Source organism: Littorina saxatilis, linkage group LG10 (genome assembly GCF_037325665.1).
Source record: "Littorina saxatilis isolate snail1 linkage group LG10, US_GU_Lsax_2.0, whole genome shotgun sequence".
NCBI lineage: Eukaryota > Metazoa > Mollusca > Gastropoda > Littorinimorpha > Littorinidae > Littorina > Littorina saxatilis.
In genome coordinates, this window is record NC_090254.1 from 21,318,165 (window position 1) to 21,335,422 (window position 17,258).

Genomic DNA, 17,258 nt, shown 5'->3' on the forward strand with positions numbered 1-17,258 from the left:
AGAATCCTGAATGGGCTTTTAAGCATAACAGAGTACAGTAAGCCAGGAAGCTTGTGGCCTTTACGTTGTTCCTCATCGTTGATGATTTCTTTGTCTCTGCTCTAACATTTAACATTTGTTCTCTTTTATGCTGCACTGTAGTTCGTTGAAACGAACTATGTTTAAGTCAATATTCAGGTATGTATAGCACAATGGATGTTGTAGTCAGGACTTGAAATTCTACCTGTGCAATCACTGCTGCATCTCGGGCAATCTTTTCTTGCAAATTTCTGTAGTTTGCTGTGCATGGGATTCTTTTTCACAGCACCATTTTCTTTATATATGCTGTGAAGACAGAGAAGTGGTTTCACAACTGAAGATTTTGTTTGAAAGTCTTAGCCCAAAAATCGTAGCAAAAGCAAGAGAAGTGCATATGTGAAGAATTGCCACGGGTGAAAATTGCAAGAAAAGATGAAGCCTACAATTGCAGAAAGCCGTGATCTTAATGGACGTTAAAACACGTACGCATCCATTGACATTTTCAGGCGACATCGGCGGAGTGGCTTGTGGCGTCTATGGCACTATATGTATGTGGCATTGCATGCGATGTGTGGCGTGGGGAGATGCGGCTGCAAATCCACTGTCGTGCGAACCTAGACGCTTTGTCACTTTGTAGTTGAGTCAGTCGCTGCCTGTGTGTGACGGAACCTTTCAGCCCTGAGACTTGCTTTTGTATGCTGTGGGATTCTCTTTCTTGTTGTCTTCGACGTTTCTATTGTGAGGTGGTAAATCAGTGAATAAGGAATGTCAACAACGTAGTTGTGTGTTGGAAACAAAATCACCTTGCATGAATTATCGTCACTAAAATGTCACGGAAGTTGTACTAATAGTCAGTACAAATACCGCTTGTGTGGATGGTTTTGATTCACAATTAGTAATCAGCACTGTGCTGAAAAAATCCCCCCCCCCCCCCCCCCAAATCATTCACATTCCACCTTATGTGCCCTTAACTTGTTTGTGCAGGATGTTTATTTTTTCCTCAAAATTGTGAGTGTTTGGAGAATTGAGCGTGCATGTGCAGTTTTCACAGATAGTATTTACCCTGGCGTGTGTTGGGCCCCAATTTGCCAGCGCCTAGAACTTAATTTGTGTTGCCCACAGGTCTAGTGGTTACATTTTCCCACAGGTTTGGTAGGAGATTGGTGGATGGAAGTCCAGTTTGAGTTTTGTTTTGTGTTGTAGTGGTCACATGCATGGGTCATGCAGTTGCAGTGTCATATTGCATGCGGTTTTATGTTGAAAGCCGTTAGTTAGTTTAGGCATCTTTTTTATGTTTCATTTTAATTCCTGTTTTGCATTTTAGGAATATTCGCAAACCTGCAGATTTCCCCCACCCTGTATGTTTTTTGTGGGTTTTTTTTCCTCCAGTTAGAACAGTATGTGCAACTTGGTTTAAAATGTTTTAATCTTTTCTGTTGATGTTAATTGTTTATTGTGCACATGTTTGTTGTTCTACTAATTCCTAAAAATTGTTTAGCTATCCGGTGGATTTGATCAGGAATGATAGTCTTGTGTTTGTTTAGTATGTTATTGCTGTGGTTAGTTATGATAATAGTTTAAATGAATGTCAAGTTATCATCGCAACTCAATGCTGCCCACAAAAAATATAAGTTTGCTTGCACATGTATGTAAGGGATAAAAAGATAACACAGTAGTAGAGAACTACGGGTTCATGTGGATACAAATGTTTTGCTGTTGTGAAGGGATTAAAACTTGGTTAGACTCACCCACTGTGGAATGGGGCTGCACTTGTATTTAGTGTGAGGGAACCCCCCCATTTTAATACCCCACCACACACACCCAAAAATTCCCCCAACCCCTACCCCTAACCCCAAACCCCACCTCCCCACACCACCCCTGTAAGCACCACCCTTGAGTCCAATTTTCAAAGGTTTAAAACACCAGGCTCATATATTTCACCAAATTTGTGTTCGAAATTGTGGCGGTTCTGAGATTGCTAAGTGACAGAGTTGTAACTTGCATGGGTGGGATTCTTCCGGTATATTCCGTAAATCCAGATTAATAATGTCTGTGGTGATGTTTTTTTGGTTGTTAATTATACAAATCCTTCAGCGTCTGGGGAACCCCCCTGACACCCCCCCCCCCCCCCCCCCCTTAAAAATTCTTCAGGATTCATGACTTTTTTTAGTCCCGCCCATGAACTTGTATACAGTGTAATCTGAGGGGATGCAGTCTGTTCATATATCCTGCTGGCTTAGTTGGTGCTTTTTAGTTGCATGCTATTGTTAAACATTTCTTATTTTGAGAGGGGAAAGTATTTAGAGAAAAGAATTAAGAGTAGAGATGGAGATAGGGGTTAGGGGATTGGAAAGGAGGCATTATGTGAAGAGTCAATTGTATAACTGCAGCATCCCTGTCAGTAGCAGCAAAAAATACTTTCTGTGGATTGCTTCCCTTAGGATTAATTATATACTGTTCAAAAAAAGAAACGCATAGCTTGTAATATTTGGTTAATTTAGTTATATGGCTACAAGGATATCCACCAAACTGCAGAAAATGTTTATCTGGTCGTCGACCTTTCGTCCATTGCCACAAGTGAGCTCTGCACGTGACGCATGCGTTATCAGTGGCTACAATGTCAAAATTGCTCATTTGGCATGACCACTCGTCATGCTTCAGTGTAATCTCGTGAAACTCGGGGAATATTGAGCTCTCACCATGTCTTCCAAAACCCATAAAAGCGGATTGTTCGCCTAAAAGAAATCAGACGACAATTCAGCGACGAAAGATGGCCCGATTGAGCAGAGAAGACCGCCAAATTGCATTGGGTCGTTTACAAGCAGGCCAAAGTCAAAGTGCAATCGCCAGGCACTTCCACGTGTCCCAGAGCACCATCAGTAGACTGTGGGTCAGGTTTCAAGCCACTGGCTCCGTTGCTGACTTGCCACGAGCGGGAAGACCAAGGGCGACAACTGCTGCTCACGACCGCTTCATACGGCTCCGCCACCTCCGGAATCGTTTCCTGTCGGCCTCATCTTCTGTCCAGGCTCTCCCCGGGCCACACCTATTATCGGACCAGACCGTGCGGAACCGCCTGCATGAAGCTGGTTTGAGAGCTCGCAGACCTCACAGAGGAGCTGTCCTCACCCGCCGCCATCGCCAGAACCGAGTGCAGTGGGGCAACCAGCACCTTCGCTGGACCGTCCGGAATCACTGGAGACACGTGTGGTTCAGCGACGAGTCCTACTTCCTGCTCCAGCGACATGATGGTCGGAGGAGGGTCTACCGGAGAGTAAACGAACGTTACGCGCCCAACTGTGTGGATGAGGCACCCGTTCATGGTGGTGGAGGCGTCATGGTGTGGGGGACGATCAATACCGCTGGAAGGAGCACCCTGGTGCACGTCCAAGGGCGCATAACTGCCCAGCGATACGTGGAGGAAATTCTGCGCCCACACGCCCTTCCTCTTCTGGCTGACCAGGATGCCATATTCCAGCAGGACAACGCTCGCCCGCACACAGCACGACTCACCACCCAGTTCCTCTCTGACCACCATGTCCAGGTGCTTCCCTGGCCATCCATGTCGCCAGACATGAACCCGATAGAACACCTCTGGGATGAATTGGACAGACGTGTGCGCAGGCGAGAAGAAGCGCCGGCAAATCACCGCGATCTATTGCAGGCACTTCAGGAGGAGTGGGACACCATCCCACAGCAAGATATCCGGCATCTGATCCAGTCCATGCCCAGAAGGTGCCGGGCAGTTGTTGCTGCTCAAGGCAGTCACACCCCCTACTGACTTGACAGCCTCGGCACCCAATCGTATTGATTGACTGATTGATTTGAAGATGCAAATGAACTGTGTGTGCATTCAACTGTGTCCATACCAAATTTCAAACAAATAATCTAAATATTGGATTTTCTGTTAATTTTTTCGAAAAATAAAACAAATTTGGCAAGTAGCAACTATGCGTTTCTTTTTTTTGAACAGTATATATAAAAAAAAGAATGACTGCCGTTAGACAGGGAGTAAAAAAAAACCCACCCAGTGTAAGCTTTTTAATGAGAAACTTATGCTAGCTTCTGAGAGCATCAGAAGGTGAGCATCAGATTTTGCAGGTGTGAGAACTTGCTTTTTGTGTGTGTTGCAGCAAAACCACATCCAGTCAAGGCTCGAGAACGTCCACAGGGTCCTACCTTTACCCTGACAACATCTCAGACTGGCCGCAACTCACAGGGGACAGTGAGGATGAAGAGCTGTACATCGAACTGGTGTGTGAGGTTTATTTTTTGTTACTTGCATGGGTGGGATTCTTCCGGCATATGCCGGAAATCCGGATTTGATTATACAGCAGTCCCTCTCATGAACGGACACCCTTGGGCCATAGCAAAACTGTCCGTACATTGCAGGTGTCCGGTCACGGGAGGGGTGACCACACCACCCCCTCCCCCATACACACACAGAGACACACCAACAACAGCATTGAGTCTATGCTAATCACTTCTTGTGGCTGCTAAACAATAAACTCCTAATACTTCTTTAAACGTTCTGTAAAAATGATTTGTATGAAAAGTGTTGAAAAGAAGAGATAAAATAAATCCTCAAGGCAGTGAACACACTCACCATGCACTGACATACAAAAGCAGCCACACAAACACAGCACAGAGGAGCGTGTGCAGATGCCTTGCAAGAATAAGCTTGAAGACCAGTTTGAATAAATAGCAGCAGATAGAGCTGCATGTCATAATCATGTAATTTATTTTCATCTTGTCTGGCTTTATTGACTGCATGCCGATCATGTGGCATGGCAGTGACTTTTCACTCTTCAGTCGGAAATACACTGAACATAACACAGCTCTCACTCTCCCTCACTAAATGCCTACCCCAAGCCCTGACAACTGATGCTTGGAAATTGTGTGGAAGAGTACACCTCTCTATTTCTCTCCAGTGCTCTTCCTGCTGACATGCAGTGACACCGGACACCCCACCGAGTTTAGCCAGCTACCCCTCCACCCCCCCCCCCTCCCTCCCTCTCTCTCTCACTCCCTCCAGCCATGTACTGTTTGGGGCTGTGGCCAGAGAGGTCAGCTCCAACTGTTCACTCAGAGCAAAACCAGTTGACTGTGTCGTAACTTTTGACAAAGCAAGACAACTGAAGGGTTCACAGATTAGGCAACCGACTCACTGGTCAAGGCTGAGGGGAAACAAGAGTATCTTGTCAATGAAAGAGGTTACACACAGACACACGATGCTGAGAACTGGCCGGTTTTTCACTCTCTTTCGCTCAGGACCTTCATCGACTGTGGTTTCTGTTGTTTACGTCCAACAGACAAGAATAATGAGCACAGTGCAGTTTCATGTTGGCATCTTCGCATGTACTCCACTCCTGACCAAAACTACCCCCCCTCCTGATGGGTACAGGTGCACTCAAGTTACCAGTGACTGTCGTCACGCCATTGCGGCTGTGATCTTTGTACCAAGAGCCGGACTGCTCTGTTATCGATTTTGTTGTGGTGAAAATTTGACGATGGTCTGTCCGTACATTGGAGGTATGACCTGCTGTTGGGACCGAAAATGAGTGTCCGCGTCCACGTTTTGCAGGTGTCCGTTTAAGGGGGGGCAAATATAGAAGGAAAACACTCGGTGCCGAGCAAATGTGTCCGTACATGTCAGGTGTCCGCTCACGCCGGGGGCCGTACATTGCAGGGACTGCTGTAGCCTTTTTTTTTTCCCCCTTTATTTATTTTTTTTTGATTTTTTTTTGTTTTTGTTTTGGGGGGGGGGGGGGGGGGGGTTTGGTTTAGGGTTCATGACATTTTTCAGTCCCACCCATGTACTTGAGATTTGTTTCCGTTTGACTTGCTCTACTGATGTTATTGAAGGGAAATGAAGCCAAATATGAGAGCAAGAGAGAGCTTGCTGAACTTTGTATTTGCGAAGGCATTCAGGGACACACACTTTGCTCACACACTTGTACACATGTGAGGATGGGTGGAGCGTATTTACCTACTTTTATATTCCCACTGAGATATTTCTGTGTTTTGATCTTAGCTCGCAGAACACGGTCGTACACAGTCTCTCAGACATAGTTTGTGCCTTTCCTTTCAATGCCAAACTAGTACAAGTCAACTTAGAAAGACTACTTAAAAGTTATTTGATAGCATTCACCCAACATCTGTAACATAAAAAGCTCACGTTCAGTACTCCTGTGCATGTTAACAGGCAGACGATCAGATTTACGGCCGGCAGGATCGAACCTACAGCACCAAGTTTGAGAGCGAGCCGCTGTACCAGTGGTACGCTAAGGACAAAATCATCCGCACTAACAGACAGGTCTCGACCTCCGATATATCTGGTTCAGATGACGCAGAAAGCTCCACGGATGATTCTGTTGCTGGTACAGTATATTGCTGTTGTTGTGTTTGTCCGCCATATATATATATATATAGGACTTTCTCAGAGACTTAATACTGATTTGTGGTCTGCTTTAGGAAGTAAGCTCAATGAAATTCATAAAGTTCAGTCCATATTTGAGCCCATTGAACCAGCAATTTGTACTTCAAAGGTACTACAGAGGAAACCCCCTTTTAAGACTCCCTCCTTTTTAAGATCTTGATTTCTCAGACTTTTGGAGGTCTTAAAAGGGGGGTTCCACTGTATAGATCAGGAATTTATTGAGATATCTGTTGATGAGTTAATACTGTACTACATTAATTATTAAATAGCTTGTAGGAGGTGTTTAAAAAAAACACACAACTGATTTCAATGCCTAGCCTAGATTAAAAAAACGACTTCTGATTATCCTTCTGTTAAGATCTTCCTTACCCAGCTTATTTTTGCTTCCACAGAAGAACGAGACAGAGACCAAATATATGAGGATGTGGAGAGGTTATTGCAAAGGTCAAGTACGCGTCGAGGTCCCGATGCTTTTCAGCGTAACGCACCAGCGAGGCGATCGGTCATCATGGACGTTTTCGGCAAGTCTGGGTCACTGCATCGAGCGTTGTGGTGTGAAATGCCGGAGGTAAGAAATCAATCAACAACGTTGTGCATGTACAAAGTTGTAATGGTGGAACCCCCCTTTTAAGACCTCCAAAAATCTGACAAAATCAGGTCTTAAAATGGGGGTAAATTTACACAGGTTATGAATGGAAAGTCTAAGAAAACAGGGTCTTAAAAGGGAGGAAGTCTTAAATTGGGGGGTTTCTTCTTCTTCTGGGTTCGTGGGCTGAAACTCCCACGTACACTCGTGTTTTTTGCACGAGAGGAATTTTACGTGTATGACCGTTTTTTACCCCGCCATTTAGGCAGCCATACGCCGTTTTCGGAGGAAGCATGTTGGGTATTTTCGTGTTTCTATAACCCACCGAACTCTGACATGGATTACAGGATCTTTTTCGTGCGCACTTGGTCTTGTGCTTGCGTGTACACACGGGGGGTGTTCGGACACCGAGGAGAGTCTGCACACAAAGTTGACTCTGAGAAATAAATCTCTCGCCGAACGTGGGGACGAACTCACGCTGACAGCGGCCAACTGAATACAAATCCAGCGCGCTGGGTTTTAAAAGAGGGGTTCCATTTTTAGAATTGATGGCCATTCTGTGTTGTGGTAAAAATTCAAGTGGCGCATGTCATGCTTCAGCACTCTTTGAATTGAAAAGGAAAGCTGATGCCTAACAGAAATTGTATGAAACAGTGATTAGCTAAAAGCAGTGTCACTTTGTGATTGTTCTGATTTGATGAATATTTGTAGCTGTGACCACCACCACTAATGACAGACAACAGCAACAGTAAAGGAACAGAAAGTCACCCAAGCGCTTTTAGAAGAATAAGAGAAGATTTCCACTGCCCTCGCATCATGGCTTCATACGTACAGGTGTAAATATATTTGTTTGCATGTTCGTAGCTAATAACCTCATATGTCTCCAATTTATTTTGCAGTGCTAATGACCTCATATGTCTCCAATTTATTTTGCAGTGCTAATGACCTCATATGTCTCCAATTTATTTTGCAGTGCTAATGACCTCATATGTCTCCAATTTATTTTGCAGGTGAAAAAGAGCGGAGTGCTGACTACAATGGATCCACAGGATAGAAAAGTGCAGGAGGTAGGCTGTCAATCTTTTGCTGGGTGTTTCTTCTTGGCTTGCCTGTAATCGTTCTAAAGACTGTGCAAAAGGCACATGGAACTGAGCAAAAAAGCAAAACTTTATTTGGAGTTCAGCTGAAGCATTTTTGCAAGTGTTCGTGCAGTAAAAATATTCCCTGATTTTTAAGACCATACAGTATTTTGGCAGCACATACAATCTTTGACTTTTCAGTGATGATAGTGATAATTAAAATTATAGTACATACAGGTAAAAATGTAAATACTTTCAGCTGGTTATCTGACTTGTTCCTCAAAAACTGTCCTTTTCCCTTCACAGTCAATGTTTGAGATTATGTCAGACGCATGACTTTTTTTTAACCTGAAATTTTAATTTTTTTCCTTGACAGTCAATGTTTGAGATCATGACCTCTGAAGCGTCCTACTTGAGGAGTCTCAACGTGCTGATCAACGTTTTTCTAAAATCTCCGGAGTTTGGTCATGACCATGAAATGAGCGATCGGTGTGTCATCACCAAGCGAGAGCGACAGTTCCTTTTCTCTAACATCGGCTGCATCCGCGACATCAGTGCCAAGTAAGTTATGTTAATTTATTTGGTGGTAGTTGAGATGATGATGATGATGATGATGATGATGATGATGATGTAGATGAGGATGTTATCATTTATGATGATGTAGATGATGATGTCATCATTGATAATGGTGAGGATGATGTCTATGATGATGATGGTGTAGATGATGATGGATGGTATGCTGGAGGTGGAAGAGATTGTCCCAGGGATGTTGAAGACAACAATGTGATGACGACAATGACAAAGAGGATAACGATATTGATTTCAGCATTCAAGATTTGCATTGTGCAGGAAGAGTTTTTCCAATTGCTTTCCATTTGATTGTTGTAATTTTATAATAAAGAAATTATTGCTTTGCAGGCATGTGTGATGAAAAAATGTTTGAAGCATCAAGTGATGGTCTTTTAGAAGATTCATGACTGAGGAGAGTCAGTCAAACAATAGGGCAGTCATCTCAGGTGTCGTTGTCTATTGTTCTTGACGAACATAAGAAATATACTTTAAAATCGTGTTAGGCAAATATCTGGTAATCTTTGATGCTAATTGTCTGTGACAGGTTCCTGGCTGATTTGGAGGCTCGCTGGCAGGAGTCATGCATAATGAACGACATTTGTGATATCATCGCCAAACACGCCCAGAAAAACTTCGAACCCTACATTCGTTACTGCAGCAACCAAGCATTCCAGGAGCGGGCTTTGGAATCTCTTCAGTAAGTTGATAATTACTAGACACCATCATGATGAAGTCAGCAACTCTCTGACGAAAATTTGATAAAGAAGTTAGAAACAACAGAATTCAAGAAAGTTCCTCACACACATCCCTTTTCTTTGCACAGAAAAAAGCCAGAGTTCATGGAAGCGGTCAAACGACTGGAACACCACCCCGACTGCCAGTTCCTTCCCATGTCTTCCTTCCTCCTCCTTCCCATGCAGCGTATCACTCGCCTCCCCTTGTTAGTTGACGCTGTTCGACATCGTCTCGACCCCGGCACCAAACGTCACACTTCTGCCACCACAGCGCTGGACCATTTGAACCACGTGGTGAAACAGTGTAACGAAGGTGCCAAGAAAATGCTGCAGACAGAACAGATGTGTCTCCTGGCCGCTAACATTGAGTTCAATAAAGTCAAGGTGAGGGTGATTGTTTGTTGCCTTGTCAAGTCAGGTAGTCAAAAAAGTTATAATGATGAGAGAAAAACACACACAAAAACAAGATATTTTTAAAGAAAATGTACTTACCAGAAAGTGTTTTGAGTACATTTTCATTGTTATCTTGTTGTTGTTTTTTCATCATTATAACTTATTTGACTACCTGCAGTCTCTTGTTCCTGTTCTGATGATAATATGTGACCCTCCACCACGAAATGAGTCGCATGTCACCTTTGCATGATTTTTATATTTTTACATTTTCATAATGAGATTTGTATGCTCTAACCAGTGGTGAAACCCGTTTTAGAAAAGAGCGAAAACTGTTTGAGTTATAAGCCTGTGACTAAGGTGACCCTCACACTGTTAGTGTTACCAGACACTCCCCTGACTTATATTAAGCCTAGCGCAGAACCGCGCAAGGTGACATGCGACTCATTTCGTGGTGGAGGGTCATATATTATGTTCACTTTTTAATCACCCCATTCTTATCAGAGCTCAGGGCAATAGACTGTGTTCTGAAATAGCTCTGTCGGGTTTGTGTGTGCTGTGAAAGAGTTGTTTCTCTTTGAAACATTGAGGCAAACTTTCCCATGTGACATTATAGGGTAGTCACTAGCAAGCTGCGTGTCATGTGGGAAAGCTTGCCTCAATATTTTCCATGAGAAACAACTCTTTCACAACCTATACAAACCCAACAGACTGGATTCTGGAATTCGTCTGTTTACAACATACACATAAAGAAAAAAAATGTATGTATGTACATGCAGCAGGCTGAACACACTGACTAGACAGAGTAGCAGATTGAGGAAATATGTCTTCAGGTCACCAGCACAGAGTTTTCAAAGTGTTGGTGACATGATTTCCCCCTTAAAAGTGTGTAGATGTCTCAGAATGATATGGAGGCTTTCAATGGTAAAGGACAAGAAGTGAGAGTATTTTTGGCTTTTCATCCCCGAGTCAGAATCGCTGTAAAGTTACAAAATCAAAGATTGAAATTTTAGGATTGTTTTCCTATGCAGACAAATAAAACACAAGCGCAGTCTTCACTTACACTATAATAATAATGATAACTGGACATTTTTAAGTGCCTAACCTCTAGGCCCTTTACAAAAGAACATACAGAATAGAACAATTAAAAGTACAACCTACATAAAACAAATTAATCATACAGACTCAAATCACCACATGTACTGTTCACACAATAATCATATATGCAATACATCTATATATATACAAACATACTAACGTCTCTTCCATGCAATGTATTTTTTCTCCTCTTTTTATGTCAAGTTGTTTGATTTCAGAGGGGAAATACATTTCTTCTGATTTTACTTATTATTTTAATTCAGGAGTTTCCGTTGGTGTCGTCATCACGGTACCTGGTGAAACAAGGGGAGCTCAACAGGATAGTCACAGAAGGAACAAGTCGCATCCCCTTTGGTCGAAAGTCCAAGGAACACGTCTACCTCTATCTCTTCAGTGACATCTTATTGATCACCAAGAAACGAGGGTGAGTGCCAACACTTCTAGTTTTGTGCATGCTTTAATCTGAATATGCTGGAAAAATGTCAAAATTACAATTATGTGTTTTCGGTAAAGTACAGTCGAACTCGCTTAAGACGAATCACTGGGGATCGGAAAAAAAGTTCGTCTTAGCCAAAATTCGTTTTAAGAAAATTGATTGATTTTTTTTAAAAAAATTTTTTTTTAAGTCTTGTACATTTTATGGTGTTTCAATTTGTTTCTTTCGCAACTTTCATGCTGCTTCACGTTTAGACAATAAAGTGACATATTCAGGTACATGTTCATGTGTGTCTCATGTTGAGTGATGATTGTTGAGTTTGAGTGAGACTGAGAGTGAGCACACAGATGTTTCATCCAGTTGTTACGTTTTTGGTCACACACACGCGCACACACTGACACTGTCCACATTCGCGGTGTTCCTATCATTTGTCCGGAATAACTTACCTTGGCGACGGGTAGCAAACCTTGGCCAATTTAGTTTTTTTTTGTGGTTGCAACATGATGTTCAAATCCAAATCGAAAGCACTGACTGACTGATAAACTATCGCGAACCGGCGAACGCAAACGTTGAGAGTGTGGTTTCCCTTGTCCAAGGGAAACCACTCTGGCATCTATATTTTTTGGCAATGGCTTCCGTTCAAAACATTGATGTTTCGTTTTTGGTATTCGCGAAGGAAATAAACGTCAGTCAGTCATTCATGTTCAGTGTCTGAGCTATCAATCAAGTTTGACACATGTATTCAAATTTCTCAAATTCCCATGATATGTCGATCTCGGGACGAGTTTAAAGATTTCGTCATAAGCGTGAGTAAATTACAGACATTATGCATGCTTGGGAATCCAAAAAGTGCTCGTTATAAGCATAAATTCGTTACAAAGAATTCGTTTCAAGCATTTTTTTTAAGCATGAAGAAAGAGGTATTCAGTTGGGAACTTAAAACTAATACGTTATAAGTCAAAATTCGTAACTAGCGTGTTCGTTTTAAGTGGGTTCGACTGAATCTTTATTTTTGCCACTAGGCTGGGTTTCTTTTTTTTTCTGTGGTCCTGAACAACCTGTGAAAACGGTTTCACCTTTCGAAGGCTACATGACAATTTGCGTTCATGGGAATCTTATTAAATTTAAGTTGCAGACACCTGCTCTGTGGATTAAGCAAGGCTTGTAGCTGAAGTCACATGCTTCAGCGGATTTGAAAAAAAATGTGAAATCTTTGAATTTCAATACAGGCAGCTTCATTACCTAGAATGCTGGAATTTGGAACTTGTTTCTGATTTAGTTCAAGCTATGAATCAACATTTATTGGAAAATTTACTTCCTGAAATGATGAATTATAATAAGCCATAAGCAAAGAAGTTGCAATACAAGGAAAGTAATTGTGTTGACCATCGCAAAGAAGTTGGAATACAAGGGAAGTAATTGTGTTGACCATCGCAAAGAAGTTGCAATACAAGGGAAGTAATTGTGTTGACCATCGCAAAGAAGTTGCAATACAAGGGAAGTAATTGTGTTGACCATCGCAAAGAAGTTGCAATACAAGGGAAGTAATTGTGTTGACCATCGCAAAGAAGTTGCAATACAAGGGAAGTAAATGTGTTGACATCGCAAAAAAGTTGCAATACAAGGGAAGTAATTGTGTTGACCATCGCAAAGAAGTTGCAATGCAAGGGAAGTAATTGTGTTATTTCCCGTGTTTTGCTCAACCTTTTTTTCAACACATGGATTTTCCTTTCTGTAGGTAAAAATTGCATGAAGTATAACAAGGTGTTTTGAATGACAGATAAGAAGGGAGAACAAGAGAATTAGCTCTTTCTGAACATATGTATTAAATTACTGGAAGATACCAGGCCATCCATGAGGGTTTTTTTGCTTTTATGAAGGTAACCTGGATTGATTGCTTTTTTCTTTTTTTTTAATTTCTTTTTATTTCTTTTTGTTGTTGTTCATGGTGTAAAGTTGGGTGTATGGCACCCTGATCAGAGTTGTTTTTGGTTGTGTACGAGAGCTTTCAAATATTTTGTTTCCGTTCGGATCTTCGTGTGATTATATCTGGCCAGGACTGCAGCAGATATTCTGTTCGAGACTACTGTGGTACCTGCAATGTGAGGACAGTCCTCCCTTAAAATGACGCTTTCTGGCGTCCCTTTGTCTATTATCCCTACCAAAATATACCTGTTGTGACAGGCCATCTGCAATGTAGGGACACTTCCGGCTGGTCCCAAGGGTGTCCTTTCATGGCAGGTACCACTGTACTGTCAGCTGAATAGAGAGTACAGCTATCGTGAACACTCTCTGCTTATCGCAGTGTTATCCTAATTTGATGATAGCTGAACTTCATCTTTTTTACATTTACTGATTTAGTCAAGTTTTGACTAAATGTTTTAACATAGAGGGGGAATCGAGACGGTGTATGTGTGTCTGTGTGTGTGTGTGTGTCTGTCTGTGTGTGTGTGTAGAGCGATTCAGACTAAACTACTGGACCGATCTTTATGAAATTTGACATGAGAGTTCCTGGGAATGATATCCCCGGACGTTTTTTACATTTTTTCGATAGATACCTTTGATGACGTCATATCCGGCTTTTTGTAAATGTTGAGGCGGCACTGTCACACCCTCATTGTTCAATCAAATTGATTGAAATTTTGGCAAAACAATCTTCGACGAAGGCCGGGCTTTGGTATTGCATTTCAGCTTGGTGGCTTAAAAAATAATTAATGACTTTGGTAATTAAAAATCGGAAACTTGTAATTAAAATTATTTTTTCATTAAACGATCCAAAAACAATTTCATCTTATTCTTCGTCATTTTCTGATTCCAAAAACATATACATATGTTATATTTGGATTACAAACAAGCTCTGAAAATTAAACATATGAAAATTATGATTAAAATTTATTGTCCGAAATCGATTTAGAAACAATTTCATCTTATTCCTTGTCGGTCCCTGATTCCAAAAAGATATAGATATGATATGTTTGGATTAAAAACACGCTCAGAAAGTTAAAAAGAATAGAGATACAGAAAAGCGTGCTATCCTCCTCAGCGCAACCGCTACCGCGCTTTTCAATGCTACGAGTGTACGGTCTTGCGGAAAAAATGCAGTGCGTTCATGCAGTTTCATTCTGTGAGTTCGACTGAGCTTGACTAAATGTTGTATTTTCGCCTTACGCGACTTGTTAAATGTGTGTTCACAGCAAATGGTACCAGGTGCGAGATTACTGCTAGCTGGATAGAGAGTACAGCTATCGTGAACATTCTCTGCTTATCGCAGTGCTATCCTAATTTGATGATAGCTGAACTTCATCTTTTTCAACTCTGTCTTGACAGCAATGTGTACCAGGTTCGAGACTACTGCCAGCGTAACGCCTTGCACACCGAGCTTATCGACAACCCGGAGAAGAGCAAGTTCATGCCGCAAGGGGGCGCTGGTGTAAAGAACATCTTCCTTCTCGCCCTGCTCCACAACCACGAAGGGAAGCAAGTGGAGTTGGTGCTGTCGGCCAAGTCTGAGTGAGTCACACCTTAAATTAAACTCTGAAATTAGATTTTTACTTGAATTGACGATTTTTTTGAAATGTTAACGCCCCGGCGTGGAAGTGAAATCACATACTAAAAGAAGAGCGACCCTTTGAGATTAACTCAGTGGGACTGTGGGCCTCTCACAGTGCTAAATCAGGTTATTGCCAAAGCCCCCCCAGCTGAAAGGGTTTTAAGTTTTAGTTTGTCAATCAGTAATCGGCAACTAAAAAAAAAAGTAAGTATAAACCTCAGCTTTGCTTATTAGAATGTCGGTACCAACCTCTGTTTCACCCCATTGCAGTCTGTGTGTGTGTGCTTGTATGTGTGTGTGTTAGTGTATGTGTGTGCGTTAGTGTGTGTGTGTTAGTGTGTGAGTTTGTATCATGTGTGTGTATGTTGGTGTTATTGTCCATGCTTTCATGCGTGTGTTTGTGCATGTGTGTGTGTGTGTGTGTGTGTTGGATGGGGTGGGGACAGGGGAGGGGTGCGTGTGTGTGAACAGCGGAGGAAGTGTTGGGTCTTAGTATCCTACCAGACTATAATTACAAATATATACATTTGTCTTTTGCAGGAGTGAAAGGACAAGATGGATAGATGCAATTCTGCCCCACCATTCTAACCCAGAGTACGAAAGAATCTACGAGGAGTGGGGTACGTTTTTATTCTTGATTTCTTTCTCTTGAATACTGTGTCTACAGTCTAGGCGATTCTGGGTATAATTGTTTTTTTCATGTGCACAGACCTAAATTTATTGTGGTATCCTCTGCCAAACCTTGTCTTGGTTTGATTGTTTGAGAAAGTTTCCAGGTCTTGGGTAAGAGTAGCGAGTGTGCTAGATTAAAAATAGATTCCTAATTCAGTAATGGTTTCTGTTTTTCCTTTGTTCTGTCGTTTTTTATATTTAGTCAAGTTTTGACTAAATGATATAACGTAGAGGGGGAATCGAGACGAGGGTGTGATATATGTGTGTGTGTGTGTGTGTAGAGCGATTTAGAGAAAACTACTAGATCGATCTTCATGAAATTTTACATGTGAGTTCCTGGGTATGATATCCCCAGACGTTTTTTTATTTTTTTGATAAATGTCTTTGATGACGTCATATCCGGCTTTTCGTGAAAGTTGAGGCGGCACTGTCACGCTCTCATTTTTAAACCAAATTGGTTGAAATTTTGGTCAAGTAATCTTCGACGACGCCTGGACTTTGGTATTGCATTTCATCTTGGAGGCTTACAAATTAATTAATGAGTTTGCTCATTAAAGTTGTCATTAAATCGATTTTTCGCAAACAGATTTAAAATTAATTGCATCGTATTCTTCATGACATTCTGAATCTAAAAATATATACATATGTCATGTTTACTCTTTAAATGTGATCACAATTAACGAAAATAGATTAATTAGTCTTAAGATTAAAATTTAAGAAATCGATCCAAAAATGATTTCATCTTATTCTTTATCGTTTCCTGATTCCAAAAACATATAGATATGATAGGTTGTATTCAAAACAAGCTCAGAAAGTTAACACGAATACAGATAAGCGCGCTTTCCTGCTTAGCACAATACGCTACCGCTCTATTCTGGCGTGTGCATATCACTGCGTTTTGCACGTGGGAGGTGAGCGATTTCCTTCTCGCGGGGATTGACGAAGCTGTACTGTCTTGGTGAAAAAAATACAGTGCGTTCAGTTTCATTCCGTGAGTTCGACAGCTTGTAGTAATTTCGCCTTACGCGACTTGTTTCTTCTGATCATGTTCTTGTGGTATTTGTTTGCTTGTGTGTGTGTGTGTGTTTCAGTATTTTTTAAATTCTCAATTGTTTGCTTTTGGTTTACATACCTGTATGTGTGTGTCAGCGGAGGGGCATGGAAGGAATAGGAAAAGTGGGAGTAAGAAAAAGATATGGAGAAAAAATCCCCATTACAGTGAAGAGATCGCAAGTCAAATAGCTCGCGGAAGGTTGCAACATGGACTGCTTATTCATACAAACATTGGCCTTTTTTTTTTGGGGGGGGGGGGGGGGGGGTGGACTGAATTAAAAAGTGAGTAGTAGCATGTTCAGGGATGGCATTTGTTTGTGGTTCAGTGTCTCTCAATCTGAACACATGAAATAGTCAATTTTTGATGTCCTATAATACATTTTCAGCTTCAGGGTTCCCAGCCTGAGTATGCTTTTTTTTAAATAGATTGTAAATTTTGTTTTTCATTTCTACCTCTGTATGTTAATACATGTACATGATTAGCTTTGATGATTGTGACCTCTCCTTTTTGATTGCAGATTGCCCGCAAGTGCAGTGTGTGGAGAAATACATTGCCACAGAACCTGACGAGTTAACCCTAGAGGAGTCTGATGTGGTCAACGTGTTCAAGAAAATGGCAGATGGTGAGTAATT

The 17,258-nt window shown here is 41.7% G+C and overlaps 1 protein-coding gene and 1 long non-coding RNA gene across 2 annotated transcripts in view; both read left to right on the forward strand.

Moving 5' to 3' along the window:
* LOC138978421 (uncharacterized) overlaps positions 1 to 17,258 on the forward strand; it is a 113,491-nt gene that overhangs the window by 82,797 nt on the left and 13,436 nt on the right. The gene's annotated exons all lie outside the window — the stretch shown is intronic.
* LOC138978404 (uncharacterized) overlaps positions 1 to 17,258 on the forward strand; it is a 77,313-nt gene that overhangs the window by 46,619 nt on the left and 13,436 nt on the right. Inside the window, exons 11-21 of the mRNA XM_070351136.1 lie at positions 4,152 to 4,272; positions 6,224 to 6,398; positions 6,850 to 7,025; positions 8,054 to 8,110; positions 8,499 to 8,683; positions 9,237 to 9,389; positions 9,516 to 9,810; positions 11,178 to 11,338; positions 14,678 to 14,860; positions 15,441 to 15,520; positions 17,144 to 17,248. Coding sequence (XP_070207237.1) covers positions 4,152 to 4,272; positions 6,224 to 6,398; positions 6,850 to 7,025; positions 8,054 to 8,110; positions 8,499 to 8,683; positions 9,237 to 9,389; positions 9,516 to 9,810; positions 11,178 to 11,338; positions 14,678 to 14,860; positions 15,441 to 15,520; positions 17,144 to 17,248 — 1,691 coding nt within the window. The remainder of the gene's footprint in view (positions 1 to 4,151; positions 4,273 to 6,223; positions 6,399 to 6,849; positions 7,026 to 8,053; positions 8,111 to 8,498; positions 8,684 to 9,236; positions 9,390 to 9,515; positions 9,811 to 11,177; positions 11,339 to 14,677; positions 14,861 to 15,440; positions 15,521 to 17,143; positions 17,249 to 17,258) is intronic.